The sequence below is a fragment of the Gossypium hirsutum genome, chromosome D01, assembly GCF_007990345.1.
Source record: "Gossypium hirsutum isolate 1008001.06 chromosome D01, Gossypium_hirsutum_v2.1, whole genome shotgun sequence".
NCBI classification, from domain to species: Eukaryota; Viridiplantae; Streptophyta; class Magnoliopsida; order Malvales; family Malvaceae; genus Gossypium; species Gossypium hirsutum.
In genome coordinates, this window is record NC_053437.1 from 58,000,868 (window position 1) to 58,024,135 (window position 23,268).

At 32.9% G+C, this 23,268-nt stretch overlaps 2 protein-coding genes across 2 annotated transcripts; both read left to right on the forward strand.

Moving 5' to 3' along the window:
- Window positions 1-320: 320 nt before the first annotated feature.
- LOC121213605 (uncharacterized) lies at window positions 321-881 on the forward strand. The gene is made up of 2 exons (XM_041086402.1): window positions 321-527; window positions 609-881. The coding sequence occupies exons 1-2, from the start codon at window positions 321-323 to the stop codon at window positions 879-881; spliced, it is 480 nt and encodes a 159-aa protein (XP_040942336.1).
- Window positions 882-14,634: 13,753 nt separating this feature from the next.
- LOC107921901 (basic form of pathogenesis-related protein 1) lies at window positions 14,635-15,206 on the forward strand. Its single transcript, XM_016851719.2, has one exon. The coding sequence runs from the start codon at window positions 14,654-14,656 to the stop codon at window positions 15,131-15,133; it is 480 nt and encodes a 159-aa protein (XP_016707208.2). The 5' UTR covers window positions 14,635-14,653; the 3' UTR covers window positions 15,134-15,206.
- Window positions 15,207-23,268: the final 8,062 nt, after the last annotated feature.

The following is a 23,268-nucleotide window of genomic DNA, read 5'->3' on the forward strand; positions in this document are numbered from 1 at the left end:
TGTGGAAGGCCTGCCATTCTCATAAGGGAAGTTAACTATTCTTGTGGTGGTTGACCGTCTAACCAAATATGGCCATTTTTTGGCATTGACTCATCCTTACACTACATTCACTAGCTCTGGAGTACCTCACACATATATATAAGCTCCACGGACTTCCTGAATCTATTGTTATCGATCGGGACAAAATTTTCTTGAGCCAATTTTGGCAAGAATTATTCAAGCACATGGACACCAAGTTGAAGAAATCCACAGCTTACCACTTTCAAACAGACGGCTAGACTGAGATTTTGAACAAATGCTTAGAAGGTTATCTGAGGTGCATGGTAGGTGAGAAACTGTTAGCATGGGTCTCTTGGCTACCTTTGGCTGAATGGTGGTATAACACCACCTATCATTCGGCCATTCAAACAACACCGTATGAAGCTTTGTATGGACAAATAACTCCATTGCATTTGCCCTACATAGCAGGTGAAACTCCGGTTGATTCTGTGGATCGCACACTGCAACAACGAGAGGCTATGCGTAAGGTGCTTAAGTTTCACTTAAGTCGAGCATAGGACCGAATGAAACAAATGGCTGATAAATGGAGATCGGAAAGGGAATTTCAGGTTGGTGATTTAGTTTACTTGAAACTACAACCATATCGCCAACACTCCTTGCATAAGTTCAGAAACCAAAAGCTATCACCTCAATATTTTAGACCATTTCCTATGGAAGCACGCGTAAGAAATGTGGCTTACAGATTATCTCTGCTTTCATCAGCTCGAATTTACCCCAATTTTCATGTCTCCCAGTTGAAGAAACACATTGGTTCAGCAGTGAGTGCACTTACCTTTCCTCAAATTGGATCTAATGGAGCCTTGCCGAAGTCACCAGTTTGAATATTGGACAGGCGTTTGGTCAAGTAAGGTAACCAGGCTGCAGTGGAAGTATTGGTTGAATGGGCAGATACGTTTCCGGAGGATGCTTCTTGGGAAAAATTATTGGATTTTCAGCGTCGTTATCCAACCTTTGATCCTTGAGGACAAGGATTCTTCTCTAGTGGGGGCAACTGTTATGGGAGGAACAACAGTCATCTATCTTTTTCATATTTTAGTTAAGAATTCGTTATAAATAATTAGTTAGACGTTGCGTTTTATGCTTATGAGAATTAATGAAAACAGTGAGTTTTATTTAGTCGAAAACGGGGGCGTTTTGACTTGATAGGAGAATTGATGTTACAGGGTTATTATATGGCTGTAACTGTTTGAGGAAAATACACAGAAAATTGATAATTGTTTATTCATCAGTATCTCTCTCTCTCTCTATTTTTCTTGTTCTTTCTCTTAGATTTCTTTTCTGTTCCTCTTCTTCTCATCTTTCAAATTCAGATTGTAACAGCGAGGCATCAAACCCCGAGCGACGAACTCGCTAACTAGGCGGAAGCGGCGGCGCGGGTAACCTTAGGGTTTCTAGCTTTCTGGCTTTCTGAAAAAGGTTTAGGGTATGGGCTTATTGGGCTTTGGGTTATTGGGTATTAGGTTTTTTTTGTATTTGGGCCATTATTTTGGGCTTGTAATTTACTTGTTTATTTGTTTGTAATTTGGGCCGGGGCAAAATTGAGCTGTTACAGAGGGAAATAATGAGGTTGACGTGGATAAAACTGTGGACAACGGGAATTTGTACCAAGGGCTTACCACTAAACTAATAGGCTTATTCTTAACATTTTTCACTACATTTAATACTTAAGCTAGCTTGGTTTTCATCCTTAGTTGCTGGAAAATAAAGAAGAAAAATGCAATACGTGGGACTTAAATCTTGGTTCCTTACAAGTTTTATTAAGCTACTAACCACTATTACTAAGCTCAACTCATTGTAATTTAATAATTTCTAACTCTATAATTTTTGGGTGTTACAAATTTTGCATGGAGTAAAAAAAAAGTGTGAATATGTTTTAAGTCTTGCTTGTGGATTTTTTTTTGAGAAAATTATTATTTTAATAAATAAATTTCATGTTAGAAAAAGAGAAAAATGGATAGTCATTTATTTATAATTATGTGTATTTTTATTGAAGAATTAAATTTTAAATATTTTTATTTTTTTTAATTTAAGAATCAAGACTAAATTTACAGAGTGTATAAAGTTGAAGGTTAAACTTGTTGTAGAATTAGGACCAAATGGATAGAATTTGTAGACATTAAAAGGCTAAATTTGTTATTTTGTCGATAAGAAAAAAACATCACGTGAATATTTCGTTAGTGATTTAACAAATGAGTTTCCAAAATATTAAATTCGATAACATTATTGACTAAAAAAAATTAAAATTGGATGACCAAAACAGAAACATGCTAATAGTTAGGAGACCATTAATATAATTTACCCTTAACTTTAATACTTTTAATTAAATTAAAATAAAAAACTTTAAAAAGTTGATCGAAAACTTTATTTTAAAAATTTTAAGTCATATTATAAATTAAAATAAGTCAGACAACTCATTTTAATAATCTTTTGATATGGGTTCCCCTTTACCGCAAGAGTCTTTTCCTTTTGCCTCGTTGGAACAACTAGGGTCCCCGATCCCTGAGGGCCTCGAGAGGGCCACAAAGAAAGTCAAGAGTAAATCCCCTGATGGTCCTAAACCAGAGGATGTGGTAACGGAAGATGGGTCTCCTAAAGGTTTCATGGCGAGACAAACTTGTAGGGAATGTTGAGGATAGAGGGGTTAAAAGATGAAGTGGTTGTAGTGTCAGAACTTGAAATTGGGAAGGATGACTACACGATTAGTACTGAAGGCAAGTATCATGAGATTACTTTTTTCGAGCAGATTCAAGAATGGATTGATAGGAGCTTGGCTAAGACAGTTCTAGTGCGTCTCTTTGGAAAAAAATATTGGTTACAAAGCTTTGGTAGGTTGTCTATAAGCTTTATGGGGTTTAATTGGGAGATTCCAGGTAGTTGACCTTAATAACAATTTTTTCCTAGTTAAACTCAGTAATCAAAAAGAAAGTTATCCTTAGAAGATGGTGGTTTGGGTAAGGTTTCCTCGACTCCCATATCGATACTATACTAAAGGTTTGTTTAGAATCATCTCCAAAGTGTTGGGAAAGATTATAAAAGTTTATTATAACACGACAGAACTGAAGAGGGGTCATTTTGCTTGCTTGGAAGTAGTGATTGATCCGAAAAAACCTTTAATTTTTTTGTTGGTATTGATGGTCATGTTCAATATGTAGAGTACGAGGGCTTGCCTATCATTTGTTACGAGTGTGGTTGCTATGGGCACACTAAGGAGAGTTGTCCGAAACAACAAGGGAATGAGAAAAAAGTGGGCTTGACGGAACTAACGGTGGTGCCGACTATTGATACTGTGGCGGCTACAATTGCAGGTGCTACGAAGGATTCGATTTCTCTATACAGACTTTGGATGCAAGCTCCGACCCGTAGATGAAGACCAAATATTTTGGAAAAGTCTATTATGAAAGGAAAACAAGATCAACCGTTAGTTGAGGAAATGAACAAATCATGCTTCCAAATCTTGGAAGATAATGGTGATGAGAATGCAGCTATTTTTTATTATAAGGAAACTAAATATTCTCAAACGAAAAATAAGAAAGCTGAATATTCTCAAATGAAAAACAAGACCAATTTGAAAGAGAAAGAATCAAGGCGAAAGATTTTAAAGGGATCAAATTCTGAGGGGTTGGCGAAGGATTCATATGAAGGAAAAATTAATGGTGGGTCAATCACGAAGGCTAATGGAAAAGAGTCAGAATCTACCCTTGAGAAAAACCAGTCCAATGAGGTGGTGGTAGAAGAAAGTAAGGGAAATGGGCCTTAGATCTCACTTGGTTTCAATCCGATCATTATTAGTGCTACTATCTTACCAGAATTGAATCACACACTTGTGATCATTGATGACAACAACACCTTAGTGGGCCACTCTATTGCTTCTTCTTCAAAAGATCCCATGTATGCAATGATAAGGGTTAGTACGTCTATGAATGAGATAACCAAACGTGGGTTTAAAGTGTGGAAAGAATAAGGTTGTGTCAAATCTTTAGGGTCATTGTTGTCTGAATGGATTGAATCAGTGACTCGTCAGCTAGATAACCATGATAATGTTTTGGGATAATCCATGGTTGTCATTATGTGTTGTTACAAACATATTGTTTGGAAGCATTGCATCATGTTAATGGTACTCTAATGATACAATAGTTAGATTTGTATGTCATTCATGCCATCCAAGACTTGTTGCATCGAGATTGGGATATAAGTATTAGACATGTGTATCGAGAACGCGACAGGATGGCTGATTACTTAGCAAAGACTGTAGAAGGAATGGTTATTAACTTTTACTCTTGGTCCCAACCTCTTAATTTTGCTTTGAATGTGTTTTATGAAGATGTTACTGATTTATCTTTTTGTAGATTAATTGCGATGTAATAGCTTTTATCCTCGTTATCAAAAATAAAATAAAATAAAATAAATAACTCATACAATAGACCACAAGCCCTTAAGCCCAATTAAAATTATATATTTTTCCATTCATGAATGGAAAAGAAGAAAAAGAAGAAGAAGAAGTAGAAGAAGAAGAAAAAAAACTAAAACTATATGAATGAAAAGAAAGGAGATTTCTAGTAATAAGTTTGTCTAACATAGATGGTAGAGCAGAAGGTTGTTAATCATGTGGATGTGGGTTTTAACTCATTGTGGGTGCTTTTAATTTTATTAGCTTATGTATAAATCCAGTCTATTCCGGTTTACAGCCACACGTTTCATTTCTTATTTTTGGGTTAAAAAGCTTATAATTTTTCTATTAATATTTGAGTTTTTAAAATAATTTATATTTTTCCTAATATTTTTTTGAACTTTTATAAAATTGTATTAAAATTATTAAGCTTTTTTTTTCTTCAGATTTTCAAATTTTAAATATTCTATTTTTTAAATTTTTTTGAAATAGTTATACTTTTCTTAAACTTTTGATTTTTAATATTTTAAATACTTTTTTTGAATATTTTTAAAATAATTTTATTTCTTAAAATTTTTATAATATTTTAGCAATATATAAATTTGTTTTATAAATGGTTTAATTTTTTGAATTTTTTATTGATATAAAATGCGACATCAACATTATAAAGGTTGAGTCAGCCTTTGTTAATAATCACGCAAATACAGTAACAATTAATAACAACTTTTATTAATCAAAAGTTTAATTGATGTAATTCTTGAATTTTAGGGCTCAATAAATATTTTTATTTTTTGCAAAGGTGTTTTACTGACTTTTTATGTGAAAAAGTTTCAAGGAGTTTTTTTAAACTAGGTTTCACAATATGCAAGATGTCTAAAAGGGCAAAGCTAAAACTTTTTTCGAGGGATAAGGAAAGTTGAATAATTTTTTAAAAGGCTAAATCAAAATTTTATGATTTTTAGAGGTTAAAATATAATTTTATTGTATACTAATTTTAAATTTTACAAATTTTAAAATGCTAAAAATATAATTTCTCGTTCCCTAGATGTAGAGATGAGAAGCAGTGGTTCAATCCCTTTAACTTCGTATTGTTTTGATTTTCTTTCTTTCTTTTTTTTTTTTTTGCTAAGAACGGATAGAGGTTATCCAAAGATTGAATTTAAGATTATATGAAATAAATATTACATATAATTTTAAACTTAAAATATATTTTTAAGTTTTTGATATGAAAAGTAGTTTTTATTACCTATATATTGATATTTCTATTTCACCCTCTCTATATTATATTGCCCTAATCATGACAATATTTACGGAGAAAAATCAAACTTTATTTCGATCGCACATTCATGTTGTTTCAACTCCTTTTAAGCTATTTTTTGCTTGAGATATTGTCTATAAAACCGTAAGCCATCACTCATTGTACATTATAAATTATAAAATAAACAAAACATAAAAAAGCATTAAAAAAATATAAGTTGAAAAACTGTTCTGTTTCTTTAGCCTATGAACTATTAAAAAAGGCTATATGCTTAATGGTCTGAAGTGTATCTCATTTATCAGGAGCCCAAATTTCTCTACAAGATTTCGCGAATGCGCATAATGTGATTCGAGCCAAGGCACCTTGGCTTCCTACGCTCAAAATTATGCCAATAAAAGGATCGGTGATTGCAAGATGGAGCCTTCATATGGACCCTAAAGTGAAAGCCCTGCTGAAGGCCATGGTAACCTTGAAGGCGTCGACTCCGTAAAAATGTGGGCTAGTGAGAAGCCTGACTATGACCACAATTCCAGTCGGCGGTGATGATTGCCTACACTATACTCAGGTTGTTTGGAGCAAATCGGTTAACCTTGGGTGTGCTAGAGCCAAATGTGCAAACGGGTGGGTTTTCGTTATTTGTAGTTATGATACTGTTGGAAATGTTGAGGGTCAGCGTCCTTATTAAGCATCACTGTTCTACTTCTTTTGCTCTTTCATTCCTTGTAAGTTATAGAAGAAAGAAGAAATAAAAATATGAATGCTTATATGGACCAAAACTCATGTAAAATTTTGGTATTGTTGAAAAATGGATGTCTATATATATAGTTCTCATAATTATCAATAATTCATTTTCTTGTACCTCCTAAATTTTTTTAGGGTATTTTAATTATATTTATTAAATTTTTATAACTTATAGTAATTAAAGCGGATATGTATAAATTTTTTGATATTCAAGTGAAAGTTGTATCATTCTTTTATTTTTTTTATTTACCTCTTTTATTCTTTTTATAATTCTTTTGGTTTATAGTAAGTATTTTCATTTAATGATTTTTCTTTCCTTCTTTTTGATAACTAAACTTATTTCTTGTATTGTACTTGCCTAGTTAAATTTTGCAACACTCCACAACTTCAATCAGAATACATCAAACTTTTCGAAATTGCGCTGGCACATACCAATCAGAAAAGGGAGCACTGAAGAAGCAGCCTTTGATGGATTGCGGTATTCCAAGTTTAGTCCATAAAGAGGATGAGGAGCAGCAATGTCTGAGAATGTGTCTACGATTAGAGGTTGCAGTCAAGGCAACTATTCACAACTTGCATGACACGGGAGCTAAGGAAATCACGAATTGGCGACACTTGGTTTGCAAGTCGCCAAGCTCGACTCGAAATTTAGAACTTGATACTTAATTCAAGCTCAATCAAATATTTATTTTTAAGTTCAAGCTTGACTCGAGATATAATCAAACTTCTGGAGCTCAAACTTGTATATCATTCTTCATACTCAAGCCTGAACTTTAATTTGATTAAGCTTGTATTATTGAAGCTCGAGCTTGGCTCAATAAATAAACTTAAAGTTAATAATAGATATCAATGGAAATAATATAATTTAATAATTATATTAAAATAAAATGATTGATAAGGCTCCCAAGTAGCTTGAGCTGAGTATCATTTAGCTCAAATGATAGCTTGAGTTGAGTATTTTTCAGCTCGAATGATAGTTCGAGCTCAGCTCAACAATTACCAAATCATGTTCAAGTTCTTCTCAAGTCAAACTCAAGTAGCTTACAAACACTAATATCTCATTTATATCCTTACTCTAACATCAATAGCTTGTTAGAGTCATAATTTTTTTTTAATAAAACTTGATAAATTAGAATATGTCATGTCAAATCATTAAAAACAAAAACAAAATGTGAAAATTTACTTAAATCTATCAATATATTGAAATCTCCAAGTTTTGTGGTTTTGATATTCCGAATTAGCATATATTTTTAGAGGTGACTGTTGTTCCAATAGGGTCGGAAGCGTGTAAATTATTGTACTAAAAAATCACACAAAGTTCAATTCCCAGGGAAGAGAGGTGGATCACATGGATCTCTTAAATACCAAGTCTTTCCTTAGACAGAATATCCCTTCTATAGTAATTTAATAGCACAATTAAATACTACTATTATACCCTCAAATATTGAAAGAAAAATAGGACAAAAAGAACACAGGAGTTTTAACGAGGTTCGGTAAATTATACCTACGTCCTCGGGCACTAACACCAGATGATAACTTTACTATCTCCAAAATATTACAAACAAATAGAATTCCTTAAGAATTCTCAAATGGGAGAAGAGAGAAAACTAAGAGAGAAAGATTGGTTGGGATGGTTGAAATGAAAAATGAAAAGGCCTATTTATAGTTGAGATTCAGGGACTAACTTGCAAATGGCCTAAAAAATTAGGGACCAAAATTGCAATTATCCCATTCAACTTTTCAACATTCGGTGCAACTTGCTCAACCTTTTTAACAAGTTGCTTCCTACCTTTGTTGACTTTTCAACAATCTCCACCTTGAAGATTTGATTAGGATAATCACATCTTCACATACTTCCTTCAACTCCCCAAATTCGATAAAGCTATCTTTTGTAGTGCCTCCAAATACGCTCTCGAGCGCCATACACCTAAAGGTGCTCAAATTCTCAGGATGTTAATCAAGTTCAAACAATGATTAAACTTGATTGTTGTTACTACCTTGGTCATCATATCTGCGGGATTATCTGCTGTCGGAATCTTCTGAAGTAGAATTTTTCCTTTTTCAAAGACTTCCCGCACAAAGTGATATCTTACGTCGATATGCTTGGTTCTTGAATGATAGACTTGATTTTTCGCTAAATGAATAGCACTCTGACTGTCACAATATAGACTAATGTGACTTTGAACAACTCCCAAGTCTTTCAATAATCCATTAAGCCAAATAGCCTCCTTAACAGCTTCTGTAACTGCCATATATTCTACCTCTGTAGTAGACACAGCTACTGTAGACTGTAAGGTAGACTTCCAACTCACTGGGGCTTTCGCAAGAGTAAACAGATACCCCGTAGTTGAACGACGTTTATCTAAATCACCAGCAAAGTCGGAATCAACATATCCAACTACAAACTGACCAAGTGCTTCATCCTGTTCAAAAATTAAACCAACATCTACGGTTTTTCGAAGATACCGTAGAATCCATTTCACAGCTTGCCAATGTCCTTTTCCAGGATCATGCATATACCTGCTCACAACTCCAACAGCTTGTGAAATGTCAGGCCTCGTACACACCATCGCATACATCAAACTCCCAACTGCATTAGCATATGGGACTTTTGCCATATATTCTCTTTCTTCTTCAGTTTTCGGAGATAATTGAGCACTAAGTTTCAAATGAGAAGCAAGTGGGGTATTTACATGTTTTGTGTTTTCATTTACACCAAAACATTGTAATACCTTTTTCAGATATTGCTTCTGATTCAAACAAAGCTTGCCTCTCTGTCTATCTCTACTTATCTCCATGCCGAGAATCTTCTTGGCCTCACCTAGATCTTTCATCTCGAACTCTTGATTCAACTGAGCCTTCAGCTTATCTATCTCATTTTGGCTCTTCGAAGCGATTAACATATCATCAACATACAAGAGTAGATAAATGAAAGATCCGTTATGCAGCTTCTGCAAATACACACAATTGTCATATTTGCTTCTTGTGTACTTCTGCCTTCTCATAAAGCTATCAAATCGCTTGTACCACTGCCTCGGGGATTGCTTCAATCCATATAGCGATTTGTTAAGCTTACAAACCCAATTTCTACCACCAGCATCTATGTATCCTTCTGGCTGAGTCATATAGATCTCCTCTTCTAACTCACCATGCAAGAAAGCCGTCTTAACATCAAGTTGAGCTAGCTCCAAATTCAACTGTGCTACCAAGGCCAACAAAATTCTAATGGAGGAATGCTTCACAACAGGGGAAAATACATCATTGTAGTCAATTCCCTCCTTCTGAGCGTAGCCTTTAGCTACCAATCTTGCCTTGTAGCGAATATCCTTCTTGCTAGGAGATCCATCTTTCTTTGCGAATACCCACTTGCATCCGATTGCCCTTTTACCTTTCGGTAATTGCGCCAACTCCCAAGTATTGTTCTTCAGGAGAGACTGCATTTCTTCATCCATGGCGCTTTTCCATTTATCACTTTCTAAGCTCTGCATTGCTTCTTGATAAGTGATAGGAATATCATCAACAACGGGAAGGGCGTAGGCCACCATATCAGTAAATCGAGCAGGTTTACGAATTTCTCTCCGTGGCCTTGCAACTATAACTGGTTCTGGTGTACTTAGTGGTTCTTGGGTCAGAACCTCTTCAACCTCTAATTCCTCCATTGTGGCTGGAGAATTAGACTTATTAACTGGGCAAATCCCCATCTGCTCAAACTCCACCTGTTTTGGAGTACACTCCACCTGCTGTGGAGTATTGCTCGTCTGAATATCTTTATCTGCTACCTTTTTCAATGTGGCAGATTCATCAAAGGTAACATCTCTGCTACAGATCATTTTCTTTGTGCTTAAGCACCAAAGACGAAATCCCTTCACTCCAGAAGTGATTCCCATAAAGAGAGCTTTCTTTGCCCTCGGATCTAACTTTGACTCCTTCACATGGTAATATGCAGTGGATCCAAACACATGTAAGGAATCATAATCTGTAGCCGGTTTTCCAGACCATACCTCCATAGGAGTTTTTCTTTCTAATGCAGATGATGGCAAACGATTAACAAGATGGCCAGCGTATGTCACAGCCTCAGCCCAAAATTGCTTGCCCAACCCAGCATTGGACAACATACATCGAACTTTCTCCAGCAATGTTCGATTCATACGCTCTGCCAATCCATTCTGCTGTGGTGTATCCCTAACTGTGAAGTGTCGAACAATACCATACTCTTGGCACACATCGAAGAACGGATCACTTTTATATTCCCCTCCATTGTCCGTCCTAAGCCGCTTGATTTTCTTGCCAGTCTGGTTTTCGATCATAGTTTTCCATTTAAGAAAAACTCCAAGCACTTCATCTTTAGTTTTCATGGTATACACCCAAACTCTTCTGGAAAAGTCATCAACAAAAGTAACAAAGTAGTGTTTTCCTCCCAACGAAGGTGTTTTGGAAGGCCCCCACACATCTGAGTGAATATATTCCAAAATACCTTTTGTATTATGGATAGCAGTGCCGAATTTCACTCTCTTTTGCTTTCCCAGAACACAGTGCTCACAAAATTTTAATTTGCAAGCCTTTGCACCTTTCAACAATCCTTGCTTTGCCAGAATTTGCAAGGATTTTTCGCTGGCATGTCCCAACTTCATATGCCACAACTGGATTAAGTCCAAGTCTTTGTTACCGGAAGCTGCAGCGACTGCTCCAATAACTGTACTACCTTGGTAGTAATACAAGTTATTTTTCCTGATGCCCTTCAATATCACAAGTGCGCCAGATGTCACTTTCAAAATCCCATCTCTCATAGTAACAACTGAACCATTGGATTCCAAGGCTCCCAATGAGATGAGATTTTTCTTCAAACTGGGCACGTACCGAACATCAGTCAGAACTCTGGTTGATCCATCTTGATTCTTTAATTGGATTGAACCTATCCCAACAGTTTTACAGGCATTGTCATTGCCCATATAAACAACTCCTCCATTTAGTTCTACTAAATCAGAGAACCACTCCCGGTTAGGGGACATATGATAGGTACAACCCGAATCCAATATCCACTCATCTGAATGGAACGACGATGATGATGCAACCAGTGATAGTTCAGAGTCACTAGTATCATGCTTTGCAACACAAGCATCTACAACATCTTTTCCCTTATTCTTCAGCTTTGGACAATTTTTCTTCCAGTGGCCTTTCTCATGACAAAAAGCACATTCATCTTTCCCGAGTCTGGACTTTGACTTTGATCTCCCCTTTTTGAGTTTTCTTCCGAGTGTATGAACGACCTCGGACTACTAAAGCTTCTGTATCTCTGATTGAGTTTTTCTGTTTGTCCTTCTTTCTCTGTTCATAACTGTATAAGGCCGCACAGACTTCGCTCAGAGATATATCACTCCTGCCATGAAGTAGAGTAGTTTCTAGGAACTCAAACTCCTCAGGAAGTGACCCCAACAGCATCAAAGCCAAATCTTCATCTTTGAATGTCTCATCCATATTCAGCAAATCAGTGACTAACTGATTAAATTTGGTGATGTGATCATTCATTGTGGTACTTGGGACGTATGTGAAGCGAAACAGTCTTTTCTTCAAGTGGAGCTTATTTTGACTGTTTTTCTTCAAAAATTTTTCTTCAAGTGCCACCCACAACTTATTTGCAGAAGTCTCCTTTGAAAAAGCATACCTCTGCTCTCGAGAAAGGCATGATCGAATTGTGCCACATGCCAACCGATTGATCGCCTTCCAATCTTTCTCCTGTACATCATCTGGTTTCTCTTCATCAATGGCAATGTCTAGACCCTGCTGAAAAAGGGCATCTAGAACCTCACTTTGCCACATACCAAAATGGCCCGTGCCATCAAAGATCTCCACGGCCAATCTTGCATTTGCAATTGTCGGTCTTGTCCACATGGACGATGTTGAAGCTCCTACACCGACCATTTTCTCCATAATCTTTCAATATACCTAAGGAAATCTTTTCTGATGTGGAAGATCAGTTTAAACTGCAACCACAGAGCATACTACGATTAACCTTCGGCTCTGATACCACTTGTTGTTCCAATAGGGTCGGAAGCGTGTAAATTATTGTACTAAAAAATCACACAAAGTTCAATTCCCAGGGAAGAGAGGTGGATCACATGGATCTCTTAAATACCAAGTCTTTCCTTAGACAGAATATCCCTTCTATAGTAATTTAATAGCACAATTAAATACTACTATTATACCCTCAAATATTGAAAGAAAAATAAGACAAAAAGAACACAGGAGTTTTAACGAGGTTCGGTAAATTATACCTACGTCCTCGGGCACTAACACCAGATGATAACTTTACTATCTCCAAAATATTACAAACAAATAGAATTCCTTAAGAATTCTCAAATGGGAGAAGAGAGAAAACTAAGAGAGAAAGATTGGTTGGGATGGTTGAAATGAAAAATGAAAAGGCCTATTTATAGTTGAGATTCAGGGACTAACTTGCAAATGGCCTAAAAAATTAGGGACCAAAATTGCAATTATCCCATTCAACTTTTCAACATTCGGTGCAACTTGCTCAACCTTTTTAACAAGTTGCTTCCTACCTTTGTTGACTTTTCAACAGTGACTCCCTCTTTTTTGAAGATGAGATATATATCAAAAAAAGTTATCTATAATTTGGGAACCATAATCTTAATATGTAACTTTTGCATATTAACCGTAATGTATAATTAGCCCATCATCAATTAGAAATTAGTTACTTGAATATCTACATATATTTTACCCATAATTTATTAGATATCTTAAGCCCAATTAACCTTAACTATATTAGATCACTTTTAATTTAGACTAACATTTTTATGATAGTAAAATACATACAATTATTACTTATTACACATGTTATGTACATAAAAAATCCAAATATCCCCCCACTATGACTACATATATATACACTTATCACCTTATAATTGTATGTTATCATAAGCTTATAAACTCAAAATTTTACTATTATAACTAGAAGGTACCCTGAACAATCGCGTCCATTAGCTACGTTGACATATATAGAACTAAGAAGACTTCTTTTACATATATTATAACTAAATTCATCCCTAATCATATATATTAACACAAATAAACGACATATATCAAATATAAATGTGTAACATAAAAATTATATACAATATGATTTAAATATATCTAATTTCAATTGGTCATCTTTAAATCCGGATTACGTTAAATTTTATTTGAATGTGTTAATACAAACAAATAACCAAGGATGAAAGCTTTTTACATTGCTTGAATGTGCTTCATAATGCTTAAAACTCAAATTTTGTATTTTGCAACAACCTTTATTTTGTTGTAATCTTAGCTTGGATGTTGTTAGTTCTATTCTTCTTCTCTTGTATGTTATCTTCCATACAACTTTATTATGAATATTTACATTTTTAAATATCATGGTACATTTATTGTTTAAGTATTTTTTTTCTTTTTTGGATAAAGCAAATAACAATGGTGGAATTGTCAAAATAGCATGTAAATATAATTTTTGGCAACATTTATAAATGTTTCAAAAAATTTCTATAAATATATGTATATTAATATTTAAATTTAAATATAATTTTTATTGGTACTTTAAAATATCTTGAAAAGTATGTTACAAGAGTTAAAATGAAAACTTTTATGGGCAAATACTAACATTTTACAGCCTACAGGCACTTGTGGTCAATCGATGGTTAAAGAACTATTGGTGAAATTTATAGTACTTTTTTTTTTTATTTTTTTACCGATGCTTATAGATGCTATAAAATGAGTTTTTTTGTGGCCAGGGAAATTAGAATTTTTGGAGATAGCCAATTGAGTCTTAACTCGATTGACACGAGCATTATTGCTAATACAAGAGGACGTGAGGTTGAGTGTGCTGAAGTGTATTATCCTCCTATTTATGAATTGGGGAGAGACTATAAGTAATTTTAAGAAGTGTCGAAAAGAACATATATAATTAAAACCTAAACAAAAAAAACATGGTAATTCTTTCAAATATATATATACATGGTAAGTTATGCATTATTAAGATAATTAATCCTGTTTTATAATACGATATTTAAACCTTTTATAATCAAGGTCTGATATTACGCATCCTCTAATGGAAAGTAATAAATATTTCATAAACTAATATTAAAACTGTCCTTTTATAAACCACATGTCTTATTTAAAAATTGCAATCAGCAGTGGCCTTTCCAAAGACAGATAGGGAAATGGGAACCCAATTTTCAGTAGCTATTTGCCTAATGGCTTTCACTCTTGCTTATGTTTCCCTTGCCCAAAACCCCTCTAATGAAGATTACCTTAACGTCCATAATGCAGCTCGTGCAAAGGTTGGGGTTGGACCAATGACTTGGGATGCCACTGTCGCTGCCTATGCACAGCAATATGCTAGTAAAAGGATTGCAGACTGTGATTTGATTCATTCAACTGGACCCTATGGTGAGAACCTTGCGGAAGCCTCCTACGCCTTAAGTGGTGCGGAAGCAGTGACATTGTGGGTGGACGAGAGGCCCCACTACAACTACGACGCCAATCAATGTGTTGGTGGAGAGTGTTTGCATTATACGCAGGTGGTTTGGCGAAATTCAACCCGCCTCGGGTGTGCTAGAGTTAAGTGCAACAGTGGCTGGTGGTTCGTCACCTGCAACTATGATCCTCCAGGGAACATTGTTGGTGAACGTCCCTATTAATCTATTTGTACAATAAAATAATACTATGATTTTGATTGATGCAATATTAAAATGCATATAATTTTACATTTAGTTTACCCAACTGCCTTTTATTTATTTATTACTTTGATATAAATTTAAGAGGTAATTTTCTCTATCAAAAGAAACACACATATTTTTCTTTCAATATCAATCAAACCAATCCTCCAAAATGTTTTTTAAATTTCAGTCCAAATTCCAAATGCACATTTGAGAATATTAAAATCAAATTAAATTATGGAGATAAGTTGTCTTTGGTTTAAATATTTCCTAAAACTTTTCTTTTAAAAACTCATTTTCTTGTTTGCTTTTCACTTTCAAAAATCAAGAAATTTATTAGTAATTTTATACACGAAATTTTTATTTGATTTAATTTTTACAAACTATTCACAGAATTATTGATATATCATCGTTTTATGTTTATATATTGCATATACAAATAATTATGTTTATCCAGTTTAAAAATTAATTGGAGTATTTATTTTCTTAAATGTGCATAATGGAATTAAAATTAAAATTTTATGTAGACATTTAAATCAAGTCAAAATTTCATTTGTATAACTGTACCAAATCAAAGTTTGTATATCAAATTGCATATTAAATCAAAGTTCACATATAATTTTAAGATTTGCCCCTATAAAATAAATTTTACGCATTTTCTTTGTAACGACACGATTTCAGTGGTATAGGAAATTGCAGTTTCAGGACCTCGTTTTCATTAACCAAGTTTGTAAATATTAAATAAGGATATTTACGGAGTTATTATATAGGAGAATTAAATTTTTTATGGCCAGTTTGGCCAAAATTGTGGTTAATTAGGGTCTAGAGACTAAATTGTAAAGTCTAATTACTATAATTTTTTATTAGGAAATAGCTTGGGGACTTAAATTGTAATTAAATAAATATCAAAAATAGCAATTAGACCATGCATAAATAAAAATTAGTGAATGGTAATGATAATGGTGAATTAATTAAATAAATTAAAGTTAATTAAAATTAAAACATATTTAATTAACTAATTAAAGACTTAATCTATGTATAAATATGAAGTTAGTGGACGGAGAGAGGATTTATCATCTTCTCCAACCATCCAAAAAAAAAAAATAGGCACTACACCAAAATAGGCTTTTAGCGGCGTTTGGATAAAAAAAGCCACTAAAAATCAAGCATTAGCGGCGCTTTTACAAAAATGCCACTAAAGATCGAGCATTAGCGGCGCATTTTGGAAAACGCCGCTAAAAATCAGCATTAGCGGCGTTTTCTAAAAAGCGACGCAAAAAACCTAAGCCTAACGATATCGTTTTCAGAGTTTTTAGGGCATTTAGCGGCTTTTTTGAAAAAGCGCCGCTAGCGCTCGTACCTTTAGCGGCGTTTTTGAAAAAGCGCCGCTAATGCTCGGGCCTTTAGCGGCGTTTTTGAAAAAGCGGCGCTAATAATAAAATCTAAAACCATTTCAATTATCTCATTCTTATATATATTCTCAAGTAATGTTTCAATTATATTTTTTTATTATAAGTTGAAAAAATTAATATTTCGTTGTATTTATTATATATTGGTTAAATTTACATTTAAATGATAACAAATAATATTGTTTAATACAAAATGTTTTTATTAAAGAGAAGCCCTAACTCCTAACTATTTATTATTACTTTTCAATCACTAATTATTTAAACTACTAATTTACTAGTAAAATATATTAAATTATGAGTAAAATAAAATATCATAAAGCTTAAATTGTTGTGTTGTAAAGAATAAAAAATAGAATAAATTTTTATAAGAATAATAAATTTTGATAGTTCGACTAAATAAATAATCAGAAAGTAATATAAAACACCAAATATCGTGATAAATAATATTATATATTGATAATTTTATTACCAAAAATAATTTTATATTTAGTTAATCAAACATGAACGCAACAATGACCTAATAGTATCTACTCAAGAGTAAGAATTGAAAATGAATAAAAAGGGACAAATGAGGTTGTTACTTGGTCTAATACCCACTAGTTAGGTTTTTTAGGCTAAGAAAGGGTTATAGGAAAATATTATAAATATTGAAATTCGAATAAAATTTATTAAATATTAAATATTAGAAAATAATTAAGTGAAGTTGGGATTCAATTTAGCTAGTAGAGTTGGTGGGGTTAGTTGGACGATTTGCTCCCGAAAAGAAAAAGCTGTTTGTTTTTTCTTGATAACAAAAAGTGTTAGCTGGGCCTCGAGTCTAGAGCCGAATGCTGCTTCAGGCGGTATAGTGGTAGTGGTGGACAAGTAGGTCTAATTTATCTGAATAGCCCAATTGCAAAAGAAAGCAAATATCTTATATTTGCAATCATTAATCGAATTACGTTGGGTACTTCGTTAGGGTGGGTGAGTGGCGAGTGCTGAGGTCCAGGATTGGGAAAACAAAATGAGTAGAGCAGGGTAGGGTTTGCATTTGGATTTGGGTCGGGTTAGTGGATAATGATGAATAAATATATCATCATAATGTTTATTATTTTAGGATTACAGTTTTGAGTTCAGGGTTTAGGGTTTAGGTTTAGGGCTTGGGGATTAGGGTTTAAGGTTTAGAGTTTACATTTTAGTGTTAATATGAGGTTAGTGTTTACGGCTTATAAGATAATGATCAAATTTACTCTTTTAGGTCTTGATGTTTATGGTTTACGGTTTAGCATTAATGTTTTTACTGTTACAATGCATGGTTTAGAGTTTAAGGTTTAGGTGTTACCATTTTAAGGTTTATGGATTAAGTGTTACCAATGCCCAATTTTAAAAACTTTTCCCACTTCAAGCTCGTTTTACCCGAATCACCCATTTCATTGTTTAAAAACAATAAAAAATATAAAGCTAATCCTAACCATATTTTGGACTAGGTGGGTTGTATGGGTAGTGAACATTTCTAAATTTTAAAAGGTTTTATATTTTTCGTGATTTAAAATTTTAAAATGAATTTTAAAAGATTTTAAACTTTTATTTTTAGAGTATTTATATAATTTTAAAGAAAAGACCAAATTAATAAAAATTACAAACATTAAAGACTACAAAATTATTTTATCATTTTCTAATTGCTACATTGATAATTAATTACAGCCATTTAATCATGTTTTTTCTTATTAAAATATACGATATTTATTTTGAGAGTACTTGATTTTTAAAAAAAAATCAATTTATAAAAAATAATAATAAATGTTTTATAAAATCACTTAACTAATAAATTTTAACAGATTTAAAATGAAATAATTTTTGCTGCGTTTTTATGAAAAATGCCGCAAAAGGTAAGTAATAGCGGCGTTTTTATAAAAAAGAAGCCACAAAAAATAATTTTACTTTAAAATAATTTTTAGCAGAAAAAATATAAGATTTTTAACATAGCAAAACGGCATCATTTTGTACAAAATAAAATGATTTTTTTAAAAACGCCGCAAAAAGATATTCAAAATCCCGCTCACTCCCAAAAAGAAAATTTTTGGTTACCCGCTCATTACTCCCTCTTCTCCTCATCTCCATCGCGCGCCCTAAATACCCCAAATTTTGTACTTAATTCTTTTTCCCTTTTAATCTCAAAATTCCATGAGTTCTTTTGCCCCAATATCTCGTAATACCGTTCAAATCCCTAAACCTTTTCTTTTTCTCTCCATGAATTTATATATATATGCATATAACAAATAATTCATTGATTTGGGGTTTTGTTTCTTTCTGAATCAGGACAAATGGGTTTTCCGATCTATACCAAAAGACCACAGGGATTGATCTATGGAATTCCGATTATGAGGTTTACAATTTAGTTTTTAAGCTTTGTGGGGTTCTGTTTGTTGTTGTTCTTTATTCCATTTTTGTGTGTATTTTTGCAGAGAATGGAAGAAAATTAGAAGAGGTTGAAGGAGATAAACAAGAAGGGTTCATGCTTTTTTTGTTGTTGTTGATTAAGGGAACGGGTTTTTTTTATTTATTTGCAGGCAGAGAATGGGTGGAGACTTGAATGAACTTAACATTAATGAACTGCAAGCCCTTGAAGCTAAAATGGATTCTTCTTTGCTAGCTATACTTGAGAGAAAGGTTTGAAATTATTGGAACTCTTTCTTTCACTACACCAAAACAGGCTTTTAGCGGCGTTTTTAGCGGCGTTTGGATAAAAAATGCCACTAAAAAAAGCATTAGCGGCGTTTTTGAGAAAGCGCCGCAAAAAACCTAAGCCCAACGACGCCATTTTCTGAGCTTTCGGGGATTTTGCGGCGTTTTTAAGAAAGCGCCGCTAATGCTCGGGGTTTTAGCGGCATTTTTGGGAAAGCGCCGCAAAAAAACATAAGCCCAACGATGTCGTTTTTTAAGCTTTCGGGGATCTAGTAACGTTTTTAAGGAAACGCCGCAAAAATAATTCAACTTATAAAAAAAATAAAAAAATTTTAGAATAGCAAAACGGAGTCGTTTTGTTCAAAATGAAAAAATTTTGCGGCGCTTTATAAGAAGCGCCGCTAAAGGTAAGCAATAGCGGCGTTTCCTATAAAAACGCCGCAAAAAATAAATCAACTTATAAAAAAATAAAAAAAAATTTAGAATAGCAAAACGGCGTCGTTTTGTTCAAAATGAAAAAATTTGCGGCGCTTTATAATAAGCGCCGCTAAAGGTAAGCAATAGTGGCGTTTTTGTAAAAAACGCCGCAAAAAATAAATCAACTTATAAAAAAATAAAAAAATAAAAAAAAATTTAGAATAGCAAAACGGCGTCGTTTTGTTCAAAATTAAAAAATTTTGCGGCGCTTAGGTAAGAAATAGCGGCGTTTTTGTAAAAAACGCCGCAAAAAATAAATCAACTTATAAAAAAATAAAAAATTTTTAGAATAGCAAAACGGCGTCGTTTTGTTCAAAATGAAAAAAAATTTGCGGCGCTTTATAATAAGCGCCGGTAAAGGTAAGCAATAGCGGCGTTTCCTATAAAAACGGCGCAAAAAATAAATCAAATTATAAAAAAAAATAAAAAAATTTTAGAATAGCAAAACGGCATCGTTTTGTTCAAAATTAAAAAATTTTGCGGCACTTTATAATAAGCGCTGCTAAAGGTAAGCAATAGCGGCGTTTTTGTAAGCAAAAAATGAATCAACTTATAAAAAAAATAATAAAATTTTTAGAATAGCAAAACGGCGTCGTTTTGTTCAAAATGAAAAAATTTTGCAGCGCTTTATAATAAGCGCCGCTAAAGGTAAGCAATAGCGGCGTTTCCTATAAAAACGCCGCAAAAAATAAATCAACTTATAAAAAATAAAAAAAATTTAGAATAGCAAAACGGAGTCGTTTTGTTCAAAATGAAAAAATTTTGCGGCGCTTTATAAGAAGCGCCACTAAAGGTAAGCAATAGCGGCGTTTCCTATAAAAACGCCGCAAAAAATAAATCAACTTATAAAAAAAATAAAAAATTTTTAGAATAGCAAAACGGCGTCGTTTTGTTCAAAATGAAAAAATTTTGCGGCGCTTTATAATAAGCACCGCTAAAGGTAAGCAATAGTGGCGTTTTTGTAAAAAACGCCGCAAAAAATAAATCAACTTATAAAAAAATAAAAAAAAATTTAGAATAGCAAAACGGCGTCGTTTTGTTCAAAATTAAAAAATTTTGCGGCGCTTTATAATAAGCGCCGCTAAAGGTAATAAATAGCAGCGTTTTTGTAAAAAAACGCCGCAAAAAATAAATCAACTTATAAAAAAATAAAAAATTTTTAGAATAGCAAAATGGCGTCGTTTTGTTCAAAATGAAAAAAATTTTGTGGCGCTTTATAAGAAGCGCCGCTAAAGGTAAGTAATAGCGGCGTTTCCTATAAAAACGGCGCAAAAAATAAATCAAATTATAAAAAAATAAAAAAAATTTTAGAATAGCAAAACGGCGTCGTTTTGTTCAAAATTAAAAAATTTTGCGGCGCTAAAGGTAAGCAATAGCGGCGTTTTTGTAAGCAAAAAATGAATCAACTTATAAAAAAAAAATAAAATTTTTAGAATAGCAAAACGGCGTCGTTTTATTCAAAATGAAAAAATTTTGCAGCGCTTTATAATAAGCGCCGCTAAAGGTAAGCAATAGCGGTGTTTCCTATAAAAAAGCCGCAAAAAATAATCAACTTATAAAAAATAAAAAAATTTTAGAATACCAAAACGGCGTCGTTTTGTTCAAAATAAAAAAATTATGCGGCGCTTTATAAGAAGCGCCGCTAAAGGTAAGAAATAGCGGCGTTTTTGTAAAAAACGCCGCAAAAAATAAATCAACTTATAAAAAAATAAAAAAATTTTAGAATAGCAAAGCGGCGTCGTTTTGTTTAAAATGAAAAAATTTTGCGGCGCTTTATAATAAGCGCCGCTAAAGGTAAGGAATAGCGGCGTTTTCTATAAAAACGCCGCAAAAAATAAATCAACTTATAAAAAAAAGAAAAAAATTTTAGAATAGCAAAACGGCGTCGTTTTGTTCAAAATGAAAAAATTTTGCAGCACTTTATAAGAAGCGCCGCTAAAGGTAAGCAATAGCGGCGTTTTTATAGCGGCGCTTTCTATAAAAACGCCGCAAAAAATAAATCAACTTATAAAAAAAATAAAAAAATTTTAGAATAGCAAAACGGCGTCGTTTTGTTCAAAATTAAAAAATTTTGCGGCGCTTTATAATAAGCGCCGCTAAAGGTAAGCAATAGCGGCGTTTTTACAAAAACGCCGCAAAAAATAAATCAACTTATAAAAAAATAAAAAAAATTTAGAATAGCAAAACGGCGTCGTTTTGTTCAAAATGAAAAAATTTTGCGGCGCTTTATAAGAAGCGCCGCTAAAGGTAAGCAATAGCGGCGTTTTTATAGCGGCGCTTTCTATAAAAACGCCGCAAAAAATAAATCAACTTATAAAAAAAATAAAAAATTTTTAGAATAGCAAAACGGCGTCGTTTTGTTCAAAATTAAAAAATTTTGCGGCGCTTTATAATAAGCGCCGCTAAAGGTAAGCAATCGCCGCAAAAAATAAATAAACTTATAAAAAAATAAAAATATTTTAGAATAGCAAAACGGCGTCGTTTTGTTCAAAATTAAAAAATTTTGCGGCGCTTTATAATAAGCGCCGCTAAAGGTAAGCAATAGCGGCTTTTTTTTACAAAAAACGCCGCAAAAAATAAATCAACTTATAAAAAAATAGAAAAATTTTAGAATAGCAAAACGGCGTCGTTTTGTTAAAAATGAAAAAATTTTGCGGCGCTTTATAAGAAGCGCCGCTAAAGGTAAGCAATAGTGTTGTTTCCTATAAAAACGCCGCAAAAAATAAATCAACTTATAAAAAATTTCCCAAAACACGCGTTTTTATCCCAAAATTTCCTCCTGAAACCCCTAAATTTTCCCCGCTAAAATTGGTATCCTCAAAACACCTGAGTGTTTCTCTCTTCCACCACCGTCTTCATCATGAATTAATTACTATTTAATTTGTTTATTTATATTAATTAAAATTTAATTTAATTTTAAATGAATATTTGTTAAAAATGGATTAATTTGAAATAATGACACGTAGAAATAAATTGAAATAAAAAACATAGAAAAATATTTGTTAAAAATAGAAAAATTAAAATACTATTATTAAGCCATAATTTTAAAATTTTTTGGGTACATGACTGATTGATTTTTAATTTATATACTAAATAATTTCAAATATAATTGTAAGAGATAAAATAGTATTAATTTTAAAATATTTAATTTAATTATCATTATAGTTTAGGGTTTAATAAATATGGTTTAGGGTATATATATGGTTAATTTAGGATTTAAGATTGGTTTAGGAGTTACAATTTTAAGTTTTATAGATTATGGAATTAGGGATTATGGATTAGGGATTCCGATTTAAGGGTTAATGTGATTTAAGGTTTATGGGTTAAGGGTTAGGTTAGGGGTTAGATGTTAAGAGTTAGGGATTTAGGGTTTAGAAATTCGGTGTTAAGTTAGAGTTTAGGGTTTAGATTAATTAGTGTATTTTAATTATATATTAAACAAGGTTTAGGGGTTAGGGGTTAGGGATCTAGGATCGGGTTATGGTTTAGGGTTTAGATTAATTATTATTTTTAAATTTATATATTAAATAAAGTTTAGGGGTTAGGGGTTAAGGATTTGTGGTCGGG

What these genes read in the sequence shown, in the direction of transcription:
- LOC121213605 (XM_041086402.1), top strand. Translation starts at nt 321, where the DNA reads ATGGTAGGTGAGAAACTGTTAGCATGGGTCTCTTGGCTACCTTTGGCT. An exon ending in AACGAGAGGCTATGCGTAAG is followed by an intron (nt 528 to 608) that starts GTGCTTAAGTTT and finishes AGGGAATTTCAG; the next exon opens with GTTGGTGATTTAGTTTACTT.
- LOC107921901 (XM_016851719.2), top strand. Translation starts at nt 14,654, where the DNA reads ATGGGAACCCAATTTTCAGTAGCTATTTGCCTAATGGCTTTCACTCTT.